General features: G+C 46.8%; 1 protein-coding gene across 6 annotated transcripts in view; it reads left to right on the forward strand.

Annotated features, from left to right (window-relative positions):
- FAM204A (family with sequence similarity 204 member A) overlaps window positions 1-24,133 on the forward strand; it is a 357,413-nt gene that overhangs the window by 323,488 nt on the left and 9,792 nt on the right. For all 6 annotated transcript variants that reach the window (XR_014960760.1, XR_014960759.1, XR_014960755.1 and 3 more), the window contains one exon: window positions 12,063-12,172. Coding sequence is in view for 2 of the 6 variants with exons in the window: in XM_085603019.1 (XP_085459145.1) it covers window positions 12,063-12,172 (110 nt within the window). In the remaining 4 variants the exon portion in view is untranslated. The remainder of the gene's footprint in view (window positions 1-12,062; window positions 12,173-24,133) is intronic.

Genomic DNA, 24,133 nt, shown 5'->3' on the forward strand with positions numbered 1-24,133 from the left:
TTACTACAGTCTCTTCAGTAGGAATACTTTCAGTTTTTTACTTTGATTCCATCAAGAAGGCATTCAGATGTGTCACACATTTGCCATAAATTCAGAATGTTAGCACTCTAGTTGCTCATTAGATCACTGTAGTAAAGCTACTGCTCACCAGGGAAGTCTGCTGCTGGTATTGAAAGTGCATGTTTCAGTCTGCATGTGAGAATATTTTAATGAAATAGAAGAGGATTTTAGAAGTCACTCAAAATGTGCCCTAATTTTTCTTTCTGCAGCACTAATCATACTTTCTATGGCAAAATGAACCCCCTCATTTTGTTCCTTTTTGAATTAAATGTTTTAAGAGTTACCACTTTATTCCAATCAAGATGGCTTCAGGTGTGCCATACGTTTGTCATAAGTAGGACTGTTAGCGCTCTAGTTGTTCTTTAGAACACTCTGGGAAGCTGCAGTAGAACACAAAGGAATCAACTGACAGTATCTGCCCTTGTTGGATGTACATGTTTTACTGAGAATGTCAGACTTCATTCTCACATGACTGAGAAAGATAATGTGAATTTACAGAAAATATGCTCTCAGTTTAGCTTATAGATCACCTTCCAAACCTCTGTGGGAAAAGCATGAGAAAATATTTTTCTCTCAAACATGATTCATGATATCCCAGCAGAAGGCTTTTTCACATGGTAAAATCACCTTAGAACACACCACATTTCCTAAAATGAGTATGGTACCATTTTTTTTTTTTTAAATAATTTTTTTTATTATTTGCAAATTCCTTCATAACTTCAGCCTCTCCACATTTGGTACATGCAATTCACAGTAACACATTGCTCTTCTTAGTTAACATACAATATTATTATGCGACATATCCATAAGAGTGTACGTTATTATCCGAGTTCCTGTGCCCTGTCTCTCACTGACTGCTAACAGTCTCCACATTCTGATATCTATTACCCTCAACTTTCCCCACCAACCAAACTACTACCCCCCTATCCCTCCCCCCAGTGTGCTCCCCCAACAGTTTCCAATCTCAATGTATCTTGACGTATAGGTGTATGCCTACTTTGTATGAGTATGGTACCATCAACAAATGATTTATAATGTAACTAAAGTCTTAAAACCTTCTATTAACTGCAATGCTTTTTAATGAGGTGCTATCTTGTATATATGTCCCAAGATGGCTGCCAACACTTCTTGGATGAAGTGCTGACAGCCAATCAGATCTCACGATGATATGTGTGGTTTGGCTCCGCCCAGATATATATGTGATTTTGATTTTGATTCTCTCAGGAACTACTGAACGGACTTACACCATTTAAGCAAAAGGCACGATTCTGAACCAAGGTTTACCTTTCTGCCAAATTTGGTGTAATTCCGTTCAGCAGTTCGGGATGTAGCTGCGACTAAAGATCTCTATGGAAAATTGCATGGGGAAAACACGTTTTGGGACCCCCCTTTTTTTTTCGGCCCCCGCTTGACAAATCACCCTGAGACATTCAGAATAGGAGCGGACCGGAGCGGGCCACGAGTTTTGAAAATTTCGCGAAGATTCGTCAACCTGCGCCAAAGTTATTCCAAATAGAATGTTGCGGATTTCGTATGGATAATAAGTCCTAACTATAACTACCTACTGGCGACCGCCGGTGGGTAATATATATATATCCCTGTTAAAATAGGTGTGTATTCAAAGTAGTATCTATTGCAAGTTAATAGCAAGCATTGGCAAGGCCAATCTGTCTTGTCTTTGAAAAGTGTTATTCAACCTTTTGGTTTTGCCAGTGATTGTTGCTGATGCTAAAGGCAAAAAAAAAAATGGGTGGTTTCAGCATGATCACATATATGCACTCATGTGCCACCATTCGTGTGCACAAATGCACCATGATACTCAACGGCCATTTAAAAATATATATTTTTAATTTACCCTCCCAAGATAATGGATGCCCATTTTGGAGACGTAAATTAAAGAATAAAAATAGAATGCGTGGTATCAAATTGTAGTTGCTATTGCAGCTGCTGTGTTCATCCAAGTAAGTGGAGCGTGCACTTGGATGGTTAAAAGGAAAAGCTGAATCAGGCAAGAAGCAGTGAAGGAAGGAGCTTGAAGGCAACACTGAGAACATATAGGGAGGGGAATTTGAGAAGCCGCACACGGGCGAGAGAGCTTGGAAACACTTGCCTGCCCATAGTGTGCTTAAAGCAAAAGAAATAAGCATTGGCAAAGCCAATAGGTCTCGCCTACGGGAGAGCTACAAGCTTTGTCAATTTCTTTTAGCCATTTTGTACAACAGCAATGCTGATGTTCAGCATGGCTAAAAGTGAGGTGGGAAAGCGCTATGATGTGGTCAGTGCTGACCGCAAGGTGCATTGATTCTTTTTTCTTAGTATGGGATTATTCGCTGCCTTCAGAAAAAAAAGTTTAATTATATTATCACCGAGCTGAAGGTCTCCACTTTGGCCCCACATGAAGACAGTGGCAAAAAGGCCCTCCAGCGGAGGGAGACCAGTGTTGTTTCCATCTTTGGGGGATTAGGGGTAAGAGGTTAAAGAAGGTGAAGGTGACTTAAGGGTTCAGGGGTGGGTAGAGGTATAAGCAGGTGAGGGTTACTTAAGGGCTCAGGTGGGTAGAGGTAAAGGGAGGTGAGGGTGACTCGAGGTGGGTAGAACTTAAGGGAGTTAAGTTTGACTTGAGTGCTCCGGTGGGTAGAGGTAAAGGGAGGCAAGAGTGACTTTAGGGTGCAGAGATGAGGGGGACTTGATTGAATAATATGTTATTTCATGTCCTGTCATTGTACCGGTATGGTATGGAATGGAGTGACCTGTTATTTTACAGTATGGTATGGCCTTTTACTGTATGGTGTAGTATGTTATAGTATGGTTTGTTATTGTATAATGTGGTATGTTATGGTCTGTCCTCGTATAATAGAGTATTTTATGGTCTGTTCTTGTATATTGCACTATTATATTATGGTATGGAGTATTATAGAGGTAAACAAGCTATGAACTGCTAAAAGTACGCATACACATGCATTTAAACAGGAGCCTATATCCCCAGTTAAAAACAAGTAACTTAATTTGGCTTCTCCAAAGTGGGTAGGAAGGCAACATTATATGGAATTCGAGCAAAACGAGGACAAGTCATAATCAAACGCACCCTTAGTGAATGCTGCAACATGTAACTTTATTAAAATGTAATAAATTGTGTTATGAAAAGACCGGCTGGAGAAAAGCGACTTAATGGAAAGTGATATTTAGAATAATCTGGAAAGCAGACAATGAGCGGGTGGAGCGACGGACTTAAGACAAAAAAAGCAAAAACAAAGGGGCATAAAAGAAGCTAAATAAACAAGATAGAGCGGTATAGGAGCATGTAAAAAGAGCATACAAAAAAACAAGATGTAGCCTAATGGCTAGAGCGGTCGACCTCAAAGCTGGGGAACTGAGTTCGAGTCTCTGCAACGACGCTCAACATCCTGTGATTCTGGGCAAATCTCTTAATCTCCCTGTGCCTAACAAAAATTAATGTGTCCTTCTGTAACGAAAGTGGTGCTCATGTAAAGCGCTCTGATACCTGATGTCTCGGGTCTAGTCCGCGCTATATAAAACAATATATTATTGCAATTGACAGCCCATGTGCACTATCTCTGGTGAAACCTAAAATGTAGCTCCCTGGATGTAAGCAGTGGAAGAACACAAGTTGTCTGATTAAAAGGATGGTAAAGGAAACATGCTGGCACAGGGGCATGGAGGTTATTCTGGTAATATGGATAGAATGGCAGATAAAATCCACTTTTGTGTAATTGTTATTATGTGCAACAAAACACTTTGCGTTTTTAGGTCGAGCCCAGAGCAGCGCATGCGCTGCTCTAGGAGTGACCTTTAGAAATCGGTCTGCTCTTTTAAAGCACTCGTGCTTGTGGTGGCATCCACCTTTCGTAGGCGAGCAGCGGCGCGCTGGGGCCATCTGTTTTCAATTAGTGTAGCCGCGCCCGCTTGTTGACATTGCTCTACTCTCGCTCCCCTGCCTGTCTCACCCTCCCTTGTTTTTCTACAGCCCTTATGTTTACTCTGCTGTGAACTTCACAACACTGCAGACCGCTTGCAAACCCGCTTGATTGCTTCGTAGTTCACAACAGCGCTGTAATTTTGACCAAAGGACTCCTGGAGATATCTTTTCCTATTTTGTGCGCATTTTGGGCACTTAAATGTACACGACCACAGTAGAAAGAAAACTCTGCTTCCTCTCTACCAATGTCCCATAATCTGTCTTTCCTGCCCCTCCCTGCACAAGCTCCATCCAGCAGCAGGAATGCTGAAGCCCCAAACGACCCCTGGCGGATCTGAGGGCAGAGCAGTTACTGGACTAGCACAGCCAAGGAAGGCGTTCACACGTTGGTACTCGGGTGTAGGTAATTTGCACTTGTAAAATGACGTGGGACTCGGGTGTAAGAAATCTGGTTATTTTCTCTTTCACTGTAAACTCTGATGATTAAGACACTAGAGGCAAAGCACAGCTGAAGGTTGTTTTTTCTTTGGCAACTTGTTGCTTTACCAGGAGGCTCTCTGATGTTGTTTTATTTCTTCTTCTCCTTTTTGCTCTTTTCAAAGCATGAATTCTTTAATCTCGCCGCTAGTGTTATGAAATCCCATTAGCATAGTAACTAGCCTGGACTCTACAATGCAGCAGTTAGCTTCTTTATTCACACATTAATATAGGTTCAGAAAACATCTGGTTCAGCTGCAAGTTACACACCCGCTTGTTGACATTGCTCTACTCTCGCTCCCCTGCCTGTCACACCCTCGCCCTCCCTTGTTTTTCAACAGCCCTTATGTTTACTCTGCTGTGAAAAAAACACTGACTGACTGACTCTCTCACTCTCACTGACTGACTGACACTCTTACTGACTGTCTGACTCTCGCTGACTCTCTTACTGACTGACTCTCACTGATTGATTGGCTCTCACTGACTCACTCACTCTCACTGACTGACTGACTCTCACTCTCACTGACTGACTCTCACTAACTGACTGACTATCACTCTCTCTCACTGACTGACTCTCACTCTCACTGACTGACTCTCACTGACTGACTCGCTCACTCTCACTGACTGACTGACTCACTCTCACTGACTGACTCACTCTCATTGACTGACTCTCTCGCTGACTGACTCTCACTCTCACTAACTGACTGACTCTCTCATTGACTGACTGACTCACTCTCACTGACTGACTCTCTCACTGACTGACTCACTCTCTCTCACTGACTGCCTGACTCTCTCACTCTCACTGACTGACTGACTCTCACTGATTGATTGACTCTCACTGACTGACTGACCCTCTCACTGACTGACTGACTCTCACTCTCTCTCCTTCTGACTCACTAACTGACTCTCTCTCACTGACTGACTCTCTCACTCTCACTGACTCTCACAGACTGACTCTCACTCTCACTGACTGACTCTCACTCTCACTGACTGACTCACTCTCTCTGACTGACTGACTCTCACTAACTGACTGACTGACTCACTCTCACTGACTGACTCTCTCACTGACTGACTGACTCTCTCACTCTCACTGACTGACTGGCTCTCTCACTCACTGACTGACTCTCTCACTCACTGACTCACTCTCACTGACTGACTGACTCTCACTAACTGACTGACTCTCACTAACTGACTGACTCTCACTAACTGACTGACTCTCACTAACTGACTGACTCTCTCACTGACTGACTGACTCTCACTGACTGACTCTCACTGACTGACTCTCTCACTGACTGACTCTCTCACTCTCTCTCACTGACTGCCTGACTCTCACTGACTGACTCTCTCACTAACTGACTGACTGACTCTCTCACTCTCACTGACTGACTGACTGGCTCTTTCACTCTCACTCACTGACTCTCTCTCACTCACTGACTCTCACTCTCTCACTGACAGACTGACTCTCACTCTCACTGACTGACTGACTCTCACTCTCACTGACTGACTGACTCTCACTCTCACTGACTGACTGACTCACTCTCTCACTGACTGACTGACTCTCTCACACAAGTTGTCTGATTAAAAGGATGGTTAAGGAAACATGCTGGCACGGGGACATGGAGGTTATTCTGGTAATATGGATAGAACGGCAGATAAAATCCACTTTTGTGTAATTGTTATTATGTGCAACAAAACACTTTACGTTTTTAGGTCGAGCCCAGAGCAGCGCATGCGCTGCTCTAGGAGTGACCTTTAGAAAACGGTCGGCTCTTTAAAGCACTCGTGCTTGTGGTGGCATTCACCTTGCGGAAGCGAGCACTGGCGCGTAGGGGCCATCTGTTTTCTATTAGCGTGGCCGCGCGCGCTTGTTGACATTGCTCTACTCTCGCTCCCCTGCCCGTCTCACCCTCCCTTGTTTTTCTACAGCCCTAATGTTTACTCTGTTGTGAAAAAAACACTGACTGACTCTCTCACTCTCACTGACTGACTGACTCTCTCACTTTCTCTCACTGACTGACTCACTAACTCTCACTAACTGACTCTCACTAACTGACTGACTCACTGACTGACTGACTCAGTGACTGACTCTCACTGACTGACTGACTCTCACTGACTGACTGACTCTCACTGACTGACTCTCACTGAATGACTCACTCACGCTCCATGACTGACTCACGCTCACTGACTGACTGACTCTCCACTCGTTCTCACTGCCTGACTGACTCGCTCTCTCTCTCACTTGAGTGACAGTCACACTAACTGACTAACTCTCACTGACTGACTGACTCTCTCACTGACTAACTGGCTGCCTGACTCTCACTAACTGACTGACTCTCACTCTCACTAACTGACTGACTCACTCTCACTGACTCTCACTGACTCACTCACTCTCACTGACTTACTAACTGACTGACTCTCGCTGACTGACTCTCTCACACTCACTGACTGACTCTCACTCTCTCACCGACTGACTCTCTCACTCTCACTGACTGACTGACTCTCACTAACTGACTGACTCTCTCACTGACTGACTGTCTCACTCTCACTGACTGACTCTCTCACTGACTGACTGACTGACTCACTCTCACTGGCTGACTGACTCTCACTCTCACTGGCTGACTGACTCTCACTCTCACTGACTGGCTCTCACTAACTGACTGACTCTCTCACTGACTGACTGACTCTCACTGACTGACTAACTCTCACTCTCTCTCACTGACTGACTCTCACTAACTGACTGACTCTCTCACTGACTGACTGACTCTCTCACTCTCTCTCACTGACTGACTGCCTGACTCTCACTGACTGACTCTCTCACTAACTGACTGACTGACTCTCTCACTCTCACTGACTGACTGACTGGCTCTCTCACTCTCTCTCACTGACTCTCTCTCACTGACTGACTCTCACTCACTCTCTCTCACTGACTGACTCACTCTCACTGACTGACTCACTCACTCTCTCACTGACTGACTCTCTCACACAAGTTGTCTGATTAAAAGGATGGTAAAGGAAACATGCTGGCACAGGGCCATGGAGGTTATTCTGGTAATATGGATAGAACGGCAGATAAAATCCAATATTGTGTAATTGTTATTATGTACAACAAAACACTTTTCGTTTTTAGGTCGAGCCCAGACCTAAAAGTGACCTAGGAGTGACCTTTAGAAATCGGTCTGCTCTTTAAAGCACTCGTGCTTGTGGTGGCATCCACCTTGCGGAAGCGAGCAGCGGCGCGTAGGGGCCATCTGTTTTCTATTAGTGTAGCCGCGTGTGCTTGTTGACATTGCTCTACTCTCGCTCCCCTGCCTGTCTCACCCTCGCCCTCCCTTGTTTTTCTACAGCCCTTATGTTTACTCTGTTGTGAAAAAAACACTGACTGACTGACTCACTGACTGACTCTCTCACTCTCACTGACTGACTTACTCTCTCACTTTCTCTCACTGACTGACTCACTCTCACTGACTGACTGACTCTCACTAACTGACTGACTCTCACTAACTGACTGACTCTCTCACTGACTGACTGACTCTCACTGACTGACTCTCACTCTCTCTCACTGACTGACTCTCACTGACTGACTCTCTCACTCTCACTGACTGACTCTCTCACTGACTGACTCTCTCACTCTCTCTCACTGACTGCCTGACTCTCACTGACTGACTCTCTCACTAACTGACTGACTGACTCTATCACTCTCACTGACTGACTGACTGGCTCTTTCACTCTCACTCACTGACTCTCTCTCACTCACTGACTCTCACTCTCTCACTGACAGACTGACTCTCACTCTCACTGACTGACTGACTGACTCTCACTCTCACTGACTGACTGACTCACTCTCTCACTGACTGACTGACTCTCTCACACAAGTTGTCTTATTAAAAGGATGGTTAAGGAAACATGCTGGCACGGGGACATGGAGGTTATTCTGGTAATATGGATAGAACGGCAGATAAAATCCACTTTTGTGTAATTGTTATTATGTGCAACAAAACACTTTACGTTTTTAGGTCGAGCCCAGAGCAGCGCATGCGCTGCTCTAGGAGTGACCTTTAGAAAACGGTCTGCTCTTTAAAGCACTCGTGCTTGTGGTGGCATTCACCTTGCGGAAGCGAGCACTGGCGCGTAGGGGCCATCTGTTTTCTATTAGCGTGGCCGCGCGCGCTTGTTGACATTGCTCTACTCTCGCTCCCCTGCCCGTCTCACCCGCCCTTGTTTTTCTACAGCCCTAATGTTTACTCTGTTGTGAAAAAAACACTGACTGACTCTCTCACTCTCACTGACTGACTGACTCTCTCACTTTCTCTCACTGACTGACTCACTAACTCTCACTAACTGACTCTCACTGACTGACTCACTGACTGACTGACTCTCTCAGTGACTGACTCTCACTGACTGACTGACTCTCACTGACTGACTGACTGACTCTCACTGACTGACTCTCACTGACTGACTGACTCTCACTGAATGACTCACTCACGCTCCATGACTGACTCACGCTCACTGACTGACTGACTCTCCACTCGTTCTCACTGCCTGACTGACTCGCTCTCTCTCTCAATTGAGTGACAGTCACACTAACTGACTAACTCTCACTGACTGACTGACTCTCTCACTGACTAACTGGCTGCCTGACTCTCACTAACTGACTGACTCTCACTCTCACTAACTGACTGACTCACTCTCACTGACTCACTCACTCTCACTGACTTACTAACTGACTGACTCTCGCTGACTGACTCTCTCACACTCACTGACTGACTCTCACTCTCTCACCGACTGACTCTCTCACTCTCACTGACTGACTGACTCTCACTAACTGACTGACTCTCTCACTGACTGACTGACTGTCTCACTCTCACTGACTGACTCTCTCACTGACTGACTGACTCACTCACTCTCACTGGCTGACTGACTCTCACTCTCACTGGCTGACTGACTCTCACTCTCACTGACTGGCTCTCACTAACTGACTGACTCTCTCACTGACTGACTGACTCTCACTGACTGACTAACTCTCACTCTCTCTCACTGACTGACTCTCACTAACTGACTGACTCTCTCACTGACTGACTGACTCTCTCACTCTCTCTCACTGACTGACTGCCTGACTCTCACTGACTGACTCTCTCACTAACTGACTGACTGCCTCTCTCACTCTCACTGACTGACTGACTGGCTCTCTCACTCTCTCTCACTGACTGACTCTCACTCACTCTCTCTCACTGACTGACTCTCACTCACTCTCTCTCACTGACTGACTCACTCTCACTGACTGACTGACTCACTCTCTCACTGACTGACTCTCTCACACAAGTTGTCTGATTAAAAGGATGGTAAAGGAAACATGCTGGCACAGGGCCATGGAGGTAATTCTGGTAATATGGATAGAACGGCAGATAAAATCCACTTTTGTGTAATTGTTATTATGTGCAACAAAACACTTTTCGTTTTTAGGTCGAGCTCAGACCTAAAAGTGACCTAGGAGTGACCTTTAGAAATCGGTCTGCTCTTTAAAGCACTCGTGCTTGTGGTGGCATCCACCTTGCGGAAGCGAGCAGCGGCGCGTAGGGGCCATCTGTTTTCTATTAGTATAGCCGCGTGCGCTTGTTGACATTGCTCTACTCTCGCTCCCCTGCCTGTCTCACCCTCACCCTCCCTTGTTTTTCTACAGCTCTTATGTTTACTCTGTTGTGAAAAAAACACTGACTGACTGACTCACTGACTGACTCTCTCACTCTCACTGACTGACTGACTCTCTCACTTTCTCTCACTGACTGACTCACTCTCACTGACTAACTGACTCTCTCACTGACTGACTGACTCTCACTAACTGACTGAATCTCTCTCACTGAGTCTCTCTCACTGACTGACTGACTCTCACTAACTGACTGACTCTTTCACTCTCACTAACTGACTGACTCACTCTCACTGACTGACTCACTCTCACTGACTGACTCACTCTCACTGACTGACTCACTCTCACTGACTGACTCACTCTCACTGACTGACTGACTCTCACTGACTGACTCACTCGTTCTCACTGACTGACTGACTCGCTCTCTCTCTGACTTGAGTGACACTCACACTAACTGACTAACGCTCACTGACTGACTCTCTCTCACTGACTAACTGGCTGCCTGACTCTCACTAACTGACTGACTCTCACTCTCACTAACTGACTGACTCACTCTCACTGACTGACTGACTCTCTGTCACTGACTGACTGACTCACTCACTCTCACTGACTCACTCACTCACTCTCACTGACTGACTCTCTCACACTGACTCACTCTCACTGACTGACTCTCTCACTCTCACTGACTGACTCCCTCACTGTTACTGACTGACTCTCTCACTGTTACTGACTGACTCTCACTCTCACTGACTGACTCACTCACTCTCACTGACTGACTCTCTCACTGTTACTGACTGACTCTCACTCTCACTGACTGACTGACTCTCTCTGACTGACCTTCACCCTCCTGTTATTTATGCCCCCCCATAACAATTAAAACTATAACAAGCAACCATTGGCACAGGCAGATACAAGTTGCCAGCATTGAAAAGACAAAAAAAACCTAAAGATATTATTTATTATTAATACTTTTTTAATATGGTCGTTCAGTTGTACATAATGCTTTCTTGGTTATATGTAAGGTAACAAAAGTGCTTCTGACACTTCTTTATTATAACTTTTCAGCATGCTGCAGACTTCTGTACAGCACAGCTTAAAGACATAGGCAAAGTCAATATCTCTGGCTAAATACTTATAAGTTCCCAAAGGCGAGACCTATTGGCTATGCCAATGCTTGTTGTGCATGTTAAAGGAATGAACACCACATCCTGTACAGAAGAGGATGGGCTTTTGAAGCTGAATGTCAGCACTCTTGATGCTATTGATGTTCCAGTTGCCGATGACGGTTACTTAATATCAGTGAAAATGATTTCAATATCAGCAATAAAACATATGTGCATTGATCATTTTGTCGTCCCATTAATTCATTTATTATTTAATGGATAGTGTACAGAAATGTTTATGTATTTGTTTTGAATTGATGATTTTATGCAAATTCTTTTCCGAAGAAATCTTTTTGATCTGATTAATGTGAAGAGGTCCAGTCTGGGCTGACTACTCCTTAATCAGACTGTCGCTGTCATGCAGACTGGGGCAGGACTCACGCTTCTAGCTCAGCCCTTCCTCACCTTGTGTCACGCACGGTAAGATGCACGTAGACAAATAGTCCTCCCCACTGAGACAGTGGAACAGGAATCTGGCGCACACCTGCAGCCTAATACTAGGGGAACGAACAGCCCATAATGATAATTGATGAGCAAAGTGTCATTCGTCAACAGCTAGCAATTATGATCTCAGCTGAAACAGGAAAATGTGGGAGAGACATATAATTATTGCCACAAAGCAGAAGTGTAAACAAACTGAGATGGCATGTTTGCTTTGTTTTGAGTGGAGTCCGAGGGAATCACGAAATCACCAAATTGCTGTCTGCAAATGTTGTCCCTTTTACCTATCTGATTGGATATGTTTTCACCGACACTACTAATCCACCCCCTTCCCTCATTACAGATGGGTGTGAAGATCGCCAAAGCTGTGGCCTGCCGCGAGTTTATAAAAGCCAGGCGGGAGGACCTGGCATCTCAAGAAGCACAGAGGAAGAAAAAGAAGCTGGCCTGGGGGTGAGCCAGTCCACAACTTAGTAATTTGTTTAATTGAACCGTTGTTCCAGGGGTAGTGCCTCCTCCACATCATTCATTGGAGCCCCTTTGGTTTCGGGGTACTGAGAGGTGTCGTCCATGTGGCCTCTGAGCCCAAGCCCTTTGGTCAAGAGGTTTCCCTTACTGACCTCCTCAACCACTCCCTTATTCCCATCAGCGGAGTCTATGGTTTAGAAAGGGTCAGCACCCATCGCCTTTTATTTCATCCTGCAGACCCTATCGCCAATTACAGTTGTTAACAGTTGTCATGCTCCTCTATTATTATCACACATCTCCCTTTTCCCTGTTGCTTCAAGCCGCTCTGCTTATTAAATAAACAGACAAAGGTGGACGATTAATGTAAAGAAGATAGTCACACACTTGCAATCAAAATGCTAAAAAAATATTATTCATCTAAACATCCATTATTGTTTTAAATCATGAAAGAATGTGAGTGATTGCCAAGAATAGTCACCCTAAGTATAACTAGAGCAGTTTACCATGAGGTGCTCCTGTACTTGTTTTGGATGTAGAAACCTACTAGGTGGGTAACCTGTGCACGTGTGTGCATCTCCGTTGTTATGCTGGGTTGCTATCCAACTTGCCATACTCTGCAATAATTGCATTAATTTAGTGAGCTGAGATATTTTGGTTTGGTTATTTGCTGTGGCTAACTCCCATCCACCCCCCCCCCCCTAAATTACCTGGTCTGAGAGCTACATTGTTTTCCATATCGTCCTCCGTACTCATCCTTTGTTCCTTCCTAAGGTCCTGACAGGTTTTTTTGTCAGTGAGGAGATTATTATCCCCTCATAGTTGTCAAGTCGCCTCCTCACGTACTGCGAAAGCAGCATGTTCCTGAATCCCTCCAAATGCCTGTGCAGGACAGAGTGAGTGCACAGAATCTCCACCCGAGAGCTAGTTGGGGAGGGGGGAAATATATGACTGTTGGGGTCTCTGGACGAATCAAACACATAAACGCAAACCTTACAAATCACATTCAATTGATAGAGACTTCTAGCCACAGATTCCTTACCTTAGAATTTCCCCAGGCATCAGGCTGGATCCGGAAGATTTTTTGCGATCAGTACCCCTGCTTGCCTGTAGGTGGATTCCATCGGCTCCGCGTCCGTCATCAATGTCGTCCACGTCAGATGTGACGTTGCGGTATCTATATACGCACCATCCAGGCGCGCTGACGCCGATTCTTTTCTTTCCGTGTCAGCCAGCGCCGACCCGGAGAATTGCTACCCCACTGTCACTTTTTGACAGGACTTTTTTCAATGTTTTGTCGAGTTCTTTTGAGGTTTACCTTCTGGTGTGTCAAGGATGTCCTAGCACAATCAGGTTTTAAGCCCTGCGGCACCTGTCATCGGCTGATGTTTTCCTGTGGAGTCTGGAATGCGACCACAACACCAAGGGCATACTCTGATTGCCGGGCCATGGCTCCGAACGCTGTGAGGGAGCGATCCCTGAAGCTGCTAGTGGGCCAGGATGCGACTCCACAGAAGTCAGGATCCCGGTCGAAGGTAAGGTCCCGGGATCGTTCACGGTGCCCGAAGTCCTCTTCGTCCTGCTCGACGTCATCAGGTCATTCAGGTAGGAGGCATAGGAAGAAGAGGAAGAAGTCAAAGCGTTCTTTGACTTCTTGTCCGTCAGATGACGAGACGAGGGAGCATCGGCCTTCTAGGCCTCATTCTCTGGAACCTGCGCCTGGGCCTACTCCGTGCCTTCTGGAATTTCCCATGGCTGGAGCAAACAACCACCCCCACCCAGGTGAGCGAGTTCTATGATGCTATGCACCTCATTTTTGTGCGGTCTGACCCCAACGATGTGCTTGTGGACCCGCGGGGTCAGAAGGCACCCCCTCTGGTTCGGCACCGGTGGCCCTAGCTCTAGTGTGGCCCCACATAGCCATTCCTGGATTTGGCCCAGCGTCAGTCGAGCCATCTCGACCTTCCCCCGGCTCTGGTCCAGATGCCGATGCTCCCGGCGCCAGACCAGATGCCTAGGCTCCCAGAGCCAGTCCCGATGCTCCTGGCGCCGCGGTCCCCTTCATCATCCCCGAATTCCAACATGGAGCCAGAGGGTTGTCTCCCGACTCCGGCGCTGGCTGAAGCCGTGCCTCCAAGATCGGAGCCTGAGCCTTATTACCATCAGCTCGGCCTCGAGCAAGAATGGCAGGGGTCGCTGGACCCTTTAGAATACCAGTCCTATGATGAACAGAGTGTGGACTGGTGTGAGGACCTGGGTGAAGCCCATGGACTGGACACTTCTCCAAATGTTGGCCTGCTTTCTCCCCCTACCGTGGCTATGGAGGAGGGAGCAACATACGAAGTGGGGGTGTGTAGGGCAGCTGAGGTCCTTGACCTTCAGTTGTCCATGGTGGCAGTCAAGACTAATCTCTTGATGGAGGTGTTGCAACCGGGAGCCTCCACGTCGAAACCCTTGCTCCCGTTCAATGATGTCCCCACTGATGTCCGTTTGGGTACTTGGTGCAAACCCAACACAAGGGCTCCTGTGAACAGGACGATTGTCCGCCACCATCGCCTTGCACCTTGGGCCCCAAACTTCCTCACCCAAAACCCTACCCCTGAGAGCTTGGTGGTCCAAGCCTCCACCTCCCAAGGCATTTTTCCTACCGCTCCCCCGAATAGGAAATCTAGGCAGCTGAACTCATTTGGGAAGATGTTTTCTTACACCAGCCTGGCATTTCGGTCCATAAATGCCCAATGCCCGGGCTGTACTCTCCCAAGTTATTGCTGACAGGAGAGGCACAGCAAAGTTCACGATCGACCGCGGACTTGACATGACTGACTTGCTGCGCAGAGTGGTTTGAATGATGGTGGCCCTTAGGCGCCACGACTGGCTTCTCTGGGGATGTGCAGGCTTTCCTCATGTACATGCCCTCTGATGGCACCCATCTCTTTGGAGACCAGATAGATTCGGAGCTTTTGCGCTTTACGGATTCTTGTGCTACGGCCAGGTCCTTAGGCCTCTCCGTGGCCCCACATCCATCCCAATCTGCCTTTCGTTCCTTTTTTGTCTTCGAAAGGAGCTTTCAGCCTTGCCAATTAAGCCCAGCTACTGTGTCGCACAGGCTCACCAGCCTCTGCCTGGTCAAGGGTGCGGTACCCACAGACCTCATGGGTCAGGTGGGCAGCGGTCCGGTCAGTCTGCCCGTCCGCCACTGCAGCAGCCTCTTAACCCTCCTAGTCTGCCCCTTAACCCTCCTAGACTGCCCCTTTACCACCATGGGCATCCAGTTGGTGGCAGGATTCACCATCACCAGCCCAACATTGGACAGGTAGGTTTTGCAGATCGTCCAGAGGGTCTACTCCCTCCCCTTCGAGACTACCCCTCCTCCCATTCCACCATCTCACAATCTGCTGACGGAGGATTATAATTTTCCCTTTTATGCTAGGAAGTCACGGCTCTCCTGTCCAAGGGAGCCATACAAAGGGTTCCAGTGTCAGAAGTAGGCTATGGTTGTTATTCCTGCTATTTTCTGGTTCCTTCATCCTATCCTCGATCTCCAAACCTTTAATATTTTCCTCAAGAAGGAGAAATTCAGAATGCTCACTTTGGCTCAGTTCTTGTTTGCCCTGCACACTAGATGATAGCGATGGACTTGCAGGACGCCTATTTTCACATACCCTTCCTGCCTGCCCATTGGCGCTATCTGCAGTTTACGGTAGGCCACTAGCATTTTCAGTTCACCGTTCTCCCTTTTGGCCTTACCAGCGCCCTTCCGGTGTTGGCAGAGGTTGCAGCTCATCTGCGGACATCTGGGGTGCCAGTCTTCCCCTATTTCGACGACATGCTGTTGAAAGCGGGCTCCTCCCAGGCTGTCGTCTCCCATCTCCAGACTACAGCGAACCTCCTGCACTCCCTAGGGTTCACCATCAATGTGCCAAAGTCACACCTGACTCTCTCTCGGACGCTCCCTTTCATCGGAGCTGTTCTGGACATAGAGCAGTTCTGGGCTTATCCTCCCGAGCGACAATTCCAGGATAATCGGGTTATGATACCGATATTTCAGTTTCTGTCCTGTGTTTCGGTGGGACTGACTCTTAGACTGCTGTGCCTCATGGCCTCCTGCATCCTGCTGGTGACTCATGCCAGATGGCATATGCAGGCTCTGCAATGGGACCTAAAGCTCCAGTGGGTGCAGCATCAGGGGAATCCCTCCGACCTGGTCCAGATCTCAGAGGGAACTGCGAACGATCTGTGGTGGTGGCTCACAAACCACAATTGGGTCAGAGGCAGACCCCTCTTCCTTCCCCAACCAGTTGTCACAGTAGTGACAGATGCATCACTTCTGGGATGGGGCGGCCACTTGGGAGAGGTGGAGATCCGAGGACTCTGGTCTCCAGCGGAATCCGGACTCCACATCAAACTGTTGGAGCTCCAAACGATCCGACTGGCATTGAAAACCTTTCATCCTTCCATCAGTGAAAGGTTGGTGCAAGTGTTCACGGACAACACCACAGCCATGTGGTACTGCAACAAGCGGGGTGGGGTCGAGGACCCTTTGTCAAGAGGCCCTGCGCCTCTGGACCTGGCTGGTATTCCAGGGCGCTTCTCTGGTGGTTCAACATCTAGCCGGTTCTCTGAACGCCAGAGTGGACGAACTGAGCCGGAGATTCCTAGCGGATCACGAATGGCATCTCCATCCGGAAGTTGTGCAAGGTCTCTTTCAGTAGTGGTGGAGAGCCTTGGTTAGATCTGTTCGCCAACACAGAGAACGTGCAATGTTGGCATTATTGCATGCTGGAGTGTCCAAGGTGGCACTTGCTGGAGACGCTTTTTGCCTCGAGTGGAGCTCAGGCCTCCTGTACGCCTCTCCACCCATACCACTCCTTCCCACCCATACCACTCCTTCCCACCCATACCTCTCCTTCGCACCCATACCTCTCCTTCCCAGAGTTCTCAAGAAGAACAAGAACGACTGAGCCCAAGTCATTCATGTGGCTCCAGACTGTGCACAGAGAGTCTGGTATCCTGAGCCTTGCTATCGATCCTCCGATCAGGCTGGCCCTCCGGGAAGATCTTCTGTTGCAGCAGAAGGGAAGGGTTCTCCACCTGAACCTGTCCACTCTCCGCCTTGCGTGAAGATTGAGTGCCGACAGTTGACAGCTTATAACCTACCTCCTGAAGTCTGTAACGTTATCTTGGCAGTCTGGTTTCTCTCTACCAAGATGGTGTATGACTGTAGGTTGAAGAAATTTATGGCATGGTGTGCAGAAAAGTCTGTTGATCCCCTTTCTGTGGTTCCGCTTGCTTTGTCTCTTGCCTAACAGGGCTCTGCTCTGGGCACTATTAAGGGCCATCTATCTGCCATTTCTTCCTTCTTGCAGTTGCCTGCCTACCCTTCTTTGTTCAAGTCTCCTATTGACATAGGTTCCCTTAGGGTTTTACTCATCTCTTCCCTCCTTTGCCATTCATTATGCCTCAGTGGGACCTTTTGGCTTTGTCCCCTCCGGCTTTTCACATTGAAAACAGGCTTCCTTGTGGCAATTACATCTGCCCACAGAATAAGTGAGCTGCAGGCCTTATCAACTATGCCGCTTTACCACCCAGTCTATCTTGACAAAGTGGTGCTTTGCACTCAGGCCTCCTTTGAGCTGCAAGTGGTAACTCCTTGCTACTTTTCATGCAAGCCAATCCATCACTTTGCCTACTTTTTTCGCACCTCCACATCCCTCTAAGGAAGAGGAGCAACTCTTTGGTCTGGACCCAAAAAGAGTGTTGTCGTTTTACCTTGACCATACAGAATAGTTCCGGATAGACAACCATCTCTTCGTGGGGTCTGTTGGTGCAAAGATTGGGCAGTGCTGAAGAAGACCATCTCCAGATGGGTCGTGCTCTGCATCAAAATCTTCTACGCACTGGCCAAGAAGCATCCTCCTGAAGGTTTGCATTCTCATTCCACCTGTGCTGAAGTGGCCACCACTGCATTATCACGCGGAGTTACGATCCTGGATATCTGCCAGGCAGCAACATGGGCTTCTCTGCACACGTTCACCAAACATTAGTGTCTGGACAGTCCGGTCCGCAGGGATAGGCACTTTGCCTGTTCGGCCCTGCGGGACTTTCTCGTTTGAAATTGGTTCTCAGACCCCCCTTTGTGGATTGTATTGCTTGGGTATCTATTCTACGGTAAGGAATGTGCGGTCAGAAGTCTCTATCAGATGAACAAGTTACTTACCTTCAGTAATGTCTTATCTGCTAGAGATTATATCTAGCCGCAGATTCCTTACCGACCCACCCATTCTCCCCGCTCTGTGAACAGATTTCTAAAGACAGGAATGACCCCTTTCAGGGCCCTAGTTTTGACACACCAGTGGTCTGTGTTCTTCATGTCTCCGTGCCTCTGGTGTTGAAAGCCGTGAAAAGAAACTGATGTCAGCGTGCCTATAAAGGTACCGCTAGGTCACATCCGGCTTGGACAATGATGGATGCGGAGCCAATCGATGCCACCTACCGGCACGCAGGCGTACTGCTCACAAAAAAGCTTCTGAATCCAGTCTGACGCTAGGGGAAATTCTAAGGTAAGGAATCTACAGCTAGATGTAGTTTCTACCAGCTAAGACGTTACCGAAGGTAAGCACCTTGTACATGGGTCATAATATACGTATGCAAAGTTGCTTCTACCTGGTATATAGCAGAGATTACTCACAACCGAGAAGGGTTTATGGGAATATTTTAAATAATTTTTCATGGATATGTCTCACCGCAGATTCCCCAACTTTAGAATATCCCCAGGTGCCAGACTGGACTGGATGCAGAAGATTTTTCAGCATAGACCATGCGTGCAGATAGGTGGTGTTGTGTATCTTCATGTTGACTCTGCCCTACCCCAGAAGTGACAACCTGAATAGTCTATAGGTGCCACCCAAGTAGGCTGACGTCCGTTCCTTTCTTCGTACATGGATTCATGGCTAACTCCTACTTTTTGTCATCAGTTGGCAAGCTTTTTTCTTCCAACTTTCCCAGTGTGTAAGGGAATATGTCCCCTCCTGAGAATACTGGTTTTAAGCCTTATTGTGTCAGTCGCAAACCAATGTCTGTGACAGATGCCCACAGAGTGTGTCTTTGGTGTCTGGGATACAGTCACGACTTCAAGTCATCCAGAGAATGTTCCAAGAAAGCCACAAAGCCAAGTGGAATGATGCTGAGCACCAGTTGTGTAAAGGCTGTTCCCGCTCAAAATCATAGATAAGGAAGCATTCCCACGCTCGTGGTCGGTCCCACGACAGATCTTCATAGAGCTCCAAGCCTTCAGGTAAGTCAAAGTGAAAAAAGAAGCACAAGAAGTCCAAGCAGGCGTGATTCTATTGCACCCTGAGATCCTAGGTCAGTGGACAATGTCACAACATATTGAGTTGTTTAAGGAGGCCATGTTTTGCATTTTCAGCACCATGCCAGTTTGCCATGGTGCGCCATTGGGCCCTGTGGATTGTTAGATACCTCCAGTGGGGTGGGTGCTGGCAGGTCCGCGCTGGATGCCTTCTGAACCTGCTTCAGGTTCAGCTCAGAAACCGGAGCCAATTCCACACCGGGCTTCACAATCTATGCCGGTTCTCACCCACACAAATGCCGAAGGAAGACTTTGAACCCATAGTTCTGTCTGACTCAAAACTGAATCTGTCTCTACCTCTGCTGAAGCTGTGGATGCATCCAGTTCTTACGCGCCTGGCCTCCTTTCATTTCGACTCTGACAAGACACTTCTTTTACTCCTTTACCTTGAGGCCATCCCCCAATACTTCATCAACTCTTTAGATCAAACTCTGATCAGAGCCAGACAGCTTTTGGTGATTATGATGGTGGGGGACAGATGTGTCCCGACAATATGATGATGAAAATCTTTATGTGAATCTTCAGGAAGCGGGTTGGATACTTTTCGAGACAATGGGTTTGCTCCCCCGGTCCATTCCGCTGGTCCTTCCACTGACAAATCAGTTTCCCTCGCCATGGTGAATAAAAGGTCCTAGACTTACAACTGCTGTCAATCAAAGCAAAGACTAACATCCTGACACATGTGATGCCACCCAGACAATCCACATCAGAACCTATGCTGCCATTTAACACGGCCCTAACTGATACTGTCATGGTCACTTGGTCCAAAACTGACAGTGAACAGACAAGTGTCATGTCCCCATAGGTCCACTCCTGGCCTTTCTCACGCAGAATCCTAGTCCAGAGAGCCTCGTGGTACAGGCCTACAACAGCAGATTTAACCTCAATTTCTTCCATACGACCCCACCAGACGGAGTCAAAGATAATAGAGGTTTTGAGAAGAGGATGTTTTCCTCGGCTCGCCTTGCTTTTACGGTGTCAAATAGAAAAACAACAAGGTGATGGATTGAATGCTTGAATTAATCTCAGTCACTGGCAAATCGCTTGGGCCGCAGCTCAATCTATCGCTTTTCGCCCACCATGCCGCCTCAGTTTGGAGCCAATTGTATGCAAATCAGTCTTGACCCTGCTCTACATGTGAACAGTTCAGCCCGAACTGCCAGGCCAGGTCCTCCCTGAGCTGGAACTCAAGTAACCTAGGACCAGCTTCGCCCTAGTTAGTGCTCTTCAGCCAGGTATAGCTTGGTACCAGTGGCACAGTGATCCCAGGACCCACTCTGGGCATACTTGGTGCACTTAGGGCATCAGATACAAAAACAATGAGGTGATGGATGGAATGCTTGAATTGATCTCAGCCACTGGCACATCACTCGGGCCCAAATCAGGGTCAGATTGGTAAGGCGGGCAATGGGCGATGGGCCGGTATCTGAGTTGTAGTTACGGGCCGCATTTTTGGCCAGCGTGGTGGCATATTTGGGCTGTGTTTGTGCTGTTCATATGACGCCAGTGGCCCAGTGGGGGCCTGAGTGGCCTTTCCAGAGACAGATGGGCCCCTATTACCTCTCTTTTACCAGCGGTTGGAGGTGTCATTCCCGGTCTCTCGCTCGGCAGGCCCATTAATGTATGGAGATTGAGCAGGGGTAGGGTGCCTTAGCAGATGCGGTCTCACTTCTATTCAGGTGTGGTTCACCTTTGTGAACTAATCCATGCACAAAGAGTCCTGGCAACATGCATTTTTAAAAATAAAATCTCATTAAAGTTAGGAAAACATGCCCTTTTTATTTATAAAAACACTGACGCAGTGTTTTGTGAAAAGGCATAATCCGCAAATGTTAGGCACTTTTGATTTAGGGTGTCCGGTCCTATTTTTATTTCAAAGAGTTTTAATTTTTTTATCTTAAAACGGTACATAGAGAAATAGTACAATGCATATCAATCCATGGAAGGTCCGATAAGTAGATATAGTAAATTATCCACAGGTTCAGTTGCTCAGAGGAGGGGAACAGAGAAGAGGTGGCAGAAAGAAAAGGGGGAAGCGGTATGGGGGATAGATGGGGCAAGAGCAGTGTAGGAGACCAAACTCAGCTGATGGGCTAGTTTAGAGTTGTATGTACTTAAAGGGGATTAACGTTTTGTATGTCCAGGTAGGGGTAGACATGCATTCCCTCCCATCTCAGGTGGGCCGCGTCTGCAGCTAGGCACTTGGCAAGTTTTTACTGGACGACTGGCTCATAAAAGCAATCACAAAGCAAAGATGTCATAGCCACGTTCAACCAGCAATCCACACGCTGCAGGAGCTAGGATTCTCCATAAATCACAAAAAATCCTCAACAATATTAGAAAAAGAAAAAAAATTCCTAGGTGCAAGACTAAATTCAAGGAACAGACGGGCATACCCGACGCAAAACAGGATACAAGCTATCCAACAGGAAACCGCCCTCTACCAGACTTGTCAATCTCTGACAGTGAGGAGAGTCATGAAACTCATGGGCATGATGGCGTCATGCATCCCACTCATCCCTTTACGAAGAGTGAGTGAGTTACAGGCATTAACCATAGAGGAACCATACATGCAAATACACAAGAACAAGGTTATTTTAAAAACAAACCCACAATTCCTGCCAAAAGTAGTATCCAAATATCACTTAGATCAGAGTATTCTCCTCCCAGAAAAAAGCCTCCATACTCTGGATGTAAGGAGAGCAGTACTGTATTACCTCCAAAAGGCTGAACAAGTCTGCAAAGCCAAACAGTTGTTTGTCACCTATGCGCATACAAACACAGGAGAGGCAGTCACAAAAGCAACAATTTCACGATGAATTGTACAAACCATCCAACTATGCTATGCCACCGCAAACAAGGAATTAGCAGTGCGACCAACAGCTCACTCCACAAGAAAGAAAGCTTTTTTGGCCAATTTGTCCATAGACACTATATGTGCAGAGCCACATGGGCATCACAACACACATTCACCAAGCATTATTTTGTGGACATACAAATGAATAAGGAAGTGCAAATTGGACACAAGATCTTCCTCTCACCACAGCACCCCCAGAGGCGGAGAAACCTCTACATAATCTGATGCACAGCATGTGAATCCAGAACAGGATTCACGCTGCAAAACGAAATGGTTACTTGCCAGTAGGAGTAGGTTTGCAGCTTGAAGAGTGTTCTGGATTCACATGCGACCCACCAGACCTCCCCTACGAGGAATACAAACAGGTGGGGAAAAAGTATATGGAAATATATATATATATATTTATATATCCTTGCTCCGTTTACACCGATGACCGCGGATCACTCCAAGGGCGGGTGCCGATTGCTGGTGGTGCCCCGGCTTTATATTAATGCTCCAAACTCTCCTCCAAACAGAGAGTAACAGCACTCGCGGGGGCTGTTTACCAAGTTTATTCAACAGCGTAACAAACGCTTGTTTACTGAGAAGAGAAGGACTCTTCCGAAATGCGTTTGTTACGCTGTTGAATAAACTTGGTAAACCGCCCCCACGAGTGCTGTTACTCTCTGCTTGGAGCATATATATTATATATCTATATATATATATAGATATATATAGATATATATAGATAGATATTATCAGGAAGAACCATCTAAAGGAATAGACACACAAGGAGGAAAAAAAGAATCCGAAGATGACTACCACGTACAACAACCAACAGGGCGCCGTCTGACGTTACACAGGGGACGTACCTGGCACCAAATGGTGGTCAACGACGCCCAAAAAAGAAAAAAAGAACAAAGACCATTCTGGACCTAACCATTAGATGGCGGAATGATGCACAGCATTTGAATCCAGAAAACTCTTCAAGCTGCAAAACTACTACTACTGGTAAGTAACCATTTCGTTTCACTGCAGCAAAATGGAAGCCGGACAGATTAACTTTTCTAGTGCGTGTTTTATTCTGCAATCGATGGCAGAAATGACTTCTTAACAAAAACCCTTGTTCACTGGTTAGTATCCATAGCAGGAGACATGCCAAACATCTCATGATTTAGTCCTTCAATACATGGTGGTGACTAGTTCCTGTGGGCAGTGGTTTGTCTAATGTGCATTGGAAAGTGTTGAAAGCATGACACAAGACTTTTTTCATATGAAAACAGAAGAATACAATTATCTGAGGTGGTCCAATGATGTGCAACAGGTTAAGCCACTCTTGGCCTTTTGACCAACAGCATTTTGCAGGCTGGGGTTTCAGATCACATACATATAATTTTAAAAGTGAAATTAGAGTTACTAGAATTCAATGTGATGTTTGTCAAAAAGAAAAAAGTCAACACTGTCCAAAAGCATCACACAATAGTGTACCACCTCCTTGTAGGCATGCAAAGAGTGCAGGAAATAGGAAAATCAGAAACAAGTATGCTGAAAAAATAAAGTTTTAGGCTTACTGAATGCAGGGACACAAATTAACCTAGTGCAGCTCATTAGATTAAAGGGTCTACATGGCACTAGCTTATGCTCAGGCCCTGATATACAATTTATTCATGTTTGTGTGAATGATTTCCATTTTTGCGCAGGCATTGGTTCCCGAATCATTGTTAGTTTATAACAAAGGGCCTGA

The sequence above is a fragment of the Triturus cristatus genome, chromosome 1_2 (genome assembly GCF_964204655.1).
Source record: "Triturus cristatus chromosome 1_2, aTriCri1.1, whole genome shotgun sequence".
NCBI lineage: Eukaryota > Metazoa > Chordata > Amphibia > Caudata > Salamandridae > Triturus > Triturus cristatus.